Raw genomic sequence first — 399 nt, forward strand, 5'->3', positions numbered from 1 at the left:
GAGCGTCCGTTGTGTGCATAATCACAGATGCCATTAAACTAGCAATACTATTAAATTGCCGTAGTATTTCCCCTAAACTCGTGGATCAGTACTCTATGAAAAACATCATCCCTTCCCCTCCTACCTGTGCCTCCTGGAGCCGTGGCGATAACCCGAGCTCTTGATCGACTGGGTAGCAATCCTCGGGAAGGCGGGCAGCGTGACGTTCGCGGCCGTGATGAGGGCGCGGGTGTCGGCCTCCAGGTAGTACTTGCGGTTGTTCATGCGCTTGCACAGGTCGCCGTGGATGTTGCTGAGAGGGAGGCTCTCGGCGGCGCTCCACAGGGTCAGCGCCCACAGCACCACCGCTGTGGAGGCGAGGGGAACTTGGTGAGGAGGGCTTAAATACGCATTTGTATT

At 56.4% G+C, this 399-nt stretch overlaps 1 protein-coding gene across 1 annotated transcript in view; it reads right to left on the reverse strand.

The window, feature by feature from the left end:
* Positions 1-399, reverse strand: part of LOC119586649 — a 34,958-nt gene that overhangs the window by 21,120 nt on the left and 13,439 nt on the right. The window contains 1 exon segment of the mRNA XM_037935389.1: positions 125-347. Within this exon segment, the coding sequence (XP_037791317.1) occupies positions 125-347 (223 nt within the window).

This window comes from Penaeus monodon, chromosome 21 (assembly GCF_015228065.2).
Source record: "Penaeus monodon isolate SGIC_2016 chromosome 21, NSTDA_Pmon_1, whole genome shotgun sequence".
Lineage (NCBI taxonomy): Eukaryota > Metazoa > Arthropoda > Malacostraca > Decapoda > Penaeidae > Penaeus > Penaeus monodon.